The sequence below is a fragment of the Silene latifolia genome, chromosome 6 (genome assembly GCF_048544455.1).
Source record: "Silene latifolia isolate original U9 population chromosome 6, ASM4854445v1, whole genome shotgun sequence".
Taxonomy (NCBI): Eukaryota; Viridiplantae; Streptophyta; class Magnoliopsida; order Caryophyllales; family Caryophyllaceae; genus Silene; species Silene latifolia.
In genome coordinates, this window is record NC_133531.1 from 7,539,587 (window position 1) to 7,542,895 (window position 3,309).

General features: G+C 36.0%; 1 protein-coding gene across 1 annotated transcript; it reads right to left on the reverse strand.

The window, feature by feature from the left end:
- Positions 1-1,415: 1,415 nt before the first annotated feature.
- Positions 1,416-2,686, reverse strand: LOC141658527 (uncharacterized). The gene has a single exon (XM_074465461.1). It carries the CDS (start codon positions 2,648-2,650, stop codon positions 1,625-1,627), a length of 1,026 nt encoding a protein of 341 aa, XP_074321562.1. The 5' UTR covers positions 2,651-2,686; the 3' UTR covers positions 1,416-1,624.
- Positions 2,687-3,309: the final 623 nt, after the last annotated feature.

Here is a 3,309-nt window from a genome sequence, read left to right on the forward strand (position 1 = left end):
AATGAAAATTATTTAATATTTTAGAATAAAGGGGTACAAAATGAAAATAAGTCATTTCAGGTACCTGGTTTCTCAAATGCTACATGAGGTAGCATTTCATTTCAGGTACCTTATTTGACCAAATAAGCTATTTGTCAAACACTTCCAAAAAAATCAGGTAGCTGAAATTTTGGTCAAATAAGCTACTTTGGTCAAATAAGCTACCTGAAGTGTCGTACGAAACGGAGCCTTAGACCTAGACCTGGCAAAACGGGTCACTCGGGTCGGGTACGGGTCGGGTCAGTTAGGGTCGGGTCATTTCAGGTCTGTCACATATTTCGGGTCGGGTTGGGTCGGGTCGGGTCACTTTCGGGTTTCAGGTCAATTTCGGGTGACCTGTTGTCGGGTCATTTCGGGTCGGGTCATTTTCGGGTATAAGTCATTTTGGGTCAGGTTGCTTTTGAGTTAATGGCTAAGCACTTAAGTTAATACTATTTTGATTAAGAAATACTATTTTACAAATTTAACTATTTATTAAGGATAATTGTAACCAATGAAACTTTATTTTGATATATACAGTATTAATATGAGTTAGTACTAGTCGTTTCGGATCATTTGGGGTCACTTCAAGTCATTTGGGATCAGGTCAGAGTCGGTTTTTTTCGGATTGGGTCACCTCGGGTCGGGTCAACATTGGGTCAGACAATGTTCGGGTCGGGTCTGGGTCGGGTCGGGTCAATTCGGGTTTCGGGCCATATTCGGGTCAAGCAAGTTCGGGTCATTTTCGGGTCTCGAGTCAGCCTTTTCGGGTCGGGTCATTCGGGTCTGACCCATTTTGTCAGGTCTACTTAGATCAAGCAATTACCAACAAGATGCCGTTTACACATACTATATAAAGCGGCAGGTTCAAAAGTCAAAACCATCATTCTATATATTGTACGGAGTAATATAATCATCAATTACAGAGTACTTCCTTATACTATTATTAAATATTAAATAGCAAAGAAATACCAATATTTTTTTTTTGGTACACAACAGAAATACCAATATTGATCTTCTTATTTTTGCATCAAGGACAAATATAAGTACCCTTCTATTTTTTTATATATGACTTTCTCACATTTCGAGACACTCCCTTCTCTCTTCAATATCTCTTAAAATATAAGACTAAATATTATGATATGTATACTCATATGAAAGAGTTTTTCGTAAGAAATTTAATGATACCATTTTTATATTTTTTGAACAAATATATTTTTGAAAATATTAAAGTCAAAGGCTTACCTCGTAAATGCAAAACGTCATATATAAAAAAGTGGAGGGAGTATTATATTTGCATTTATGGCTAAAAAATGCTAGTATTGATGATATTTGGACCAATTTGGTGACGATAAATTAAAATTGTTTATAAAATGAAAGTTTTGAATCAAATGAAGTATAAAATACAAATATATATACATCACTTCAAAAGATATATGAATCTCACGATTATATAACTATGATGATACCGAACTCAATCAATATTGGATAAACAAACTAAATTTTCCATGAAATTTATATACACAATCGATCAATATAACAACTACGGAGTAATAATATACTCCGTATTATTGAAATTGACCCGACCAAACCCAATAAAGAACTACTAATGATCAATTAAGATCCAATGTTGACCTTGAGTAGTAACCTTAAACCCATGAACACGAGCAAACAAATCCACGGCTCTCCTAACGCCTTTATTATCATTTCCATTAAAATAATCGTGTCCGAACATGACTCCACCCGGTTTTTTAAGTAACTTGTAACCCAAATTAATATCAGACCAGGCCGAATGAAAATCATGACCCGCATCAACCTCAATTAAATCTGCCAACACGCCCCACTCGCATAATTTTCCTAGACCGGACCCGGTCGAGAAAGGAACCGGGATGATGGACCCGGTCCGGTTCAGTGACACCACGTTTTGCATGAACTGATGGAGTAGTAAAACATCCCCGTTTACGGTTGGAACGTAGTTGGCTTCCGTGAACCCGGGCCAACCTCGGAAATCGTCAACGCAAAGGATTTGGGTTTCAAGACCGAGTTTTTCGGCTAATTCTGCCATGTGAGTTGCTGATGCGCCTAAGAAGGTACCTATTTCGATAATGGTTTTGGGTCGGGTTTTTATTATTAGGGTTTCGAAAACAGCCCCGTAGGATCCCCATCCTTTGACTTTTTTGGGTTCGAGGAGGTGGGCCACATGCTCGGGAGGGAAATTCTCATACGGTGAAATTCCCTCGAAAATCCGGTCTATTATCATGGACCGGATTAACTCGGGTTGAACCGGTTTTCCACATGGTTGGTTGAATTTGATATAGTCGTTATTGGCGGTTGGGCAGTTAGTAAGAGTGGTTAGGTCAGTTATTGTGGAGGTTGTTTTAACCGTGGTTAAAGGCGTAACCGGGGTTAATGGGGTAACCGTAGTTTCAATTTTAGACGGTGTTGATGAGGCGTGAAAATAACCAAGGGCGTAAGTTAGGAGAATTATGAGTATATATGAGACGGTTTTACGATAAGGGCGTACGCAATTAATGGTTTGTATCCATAAGTGCGGTCTTCTATGGTAGAAATTTGTAGAAGGATGATAACGATGATCGATATGATTATGATTATGATTATGATCGTCTTTCATGATTATGTGAAGTCTTGCTTGTTGTGGTATAGGTATGACGACTTAAAAGAAGTAAGTTAGGAAGATTGGACTTTGGAGTATTATATAGGTAAGGAAAAAAATAGAAAAACATCCATGTTGTAGTTATAAATTATCCAGATATAAAATCGTTTTAAACGGGTGTTATTTTAAAATCAAGTGTTTTAATGTTTTACCTAGATAACCTTGCTCTTTAAAATAACTTACATAAATCAATAAATAACTTCATTAGCACCAATTTTTAAGGTAAAATACTAAAACACCTGATTTTACAATAACTTAATTTAAAGAGCGAGGTTATTTAAGTGGAATCCGAGATAAATTAAAAGTAATAACACCATAAATCAAAAAAATTAGTCACCTATAAATTTAGGTCAATGCTTTTTATTAAAAAAAATTAATAATTTGTATTAACTTTTGTTTAGAATGGAAATTAGTTTTCTTAGCACGAATATTACACTTACACTTCTTTATTTTTCTCTAAATAATACTCCGTAAATAGTTTTGACATAATTGTAAATGAAAAAAAATATTTCTTACGATATTTATTCCGTCATTTACGTACATAATGCATATGATCTATGTAGCTCACACTAAGCGTGTGTTTGGATTAGGGGTATACACTAGGCTGGGCTGGGTTG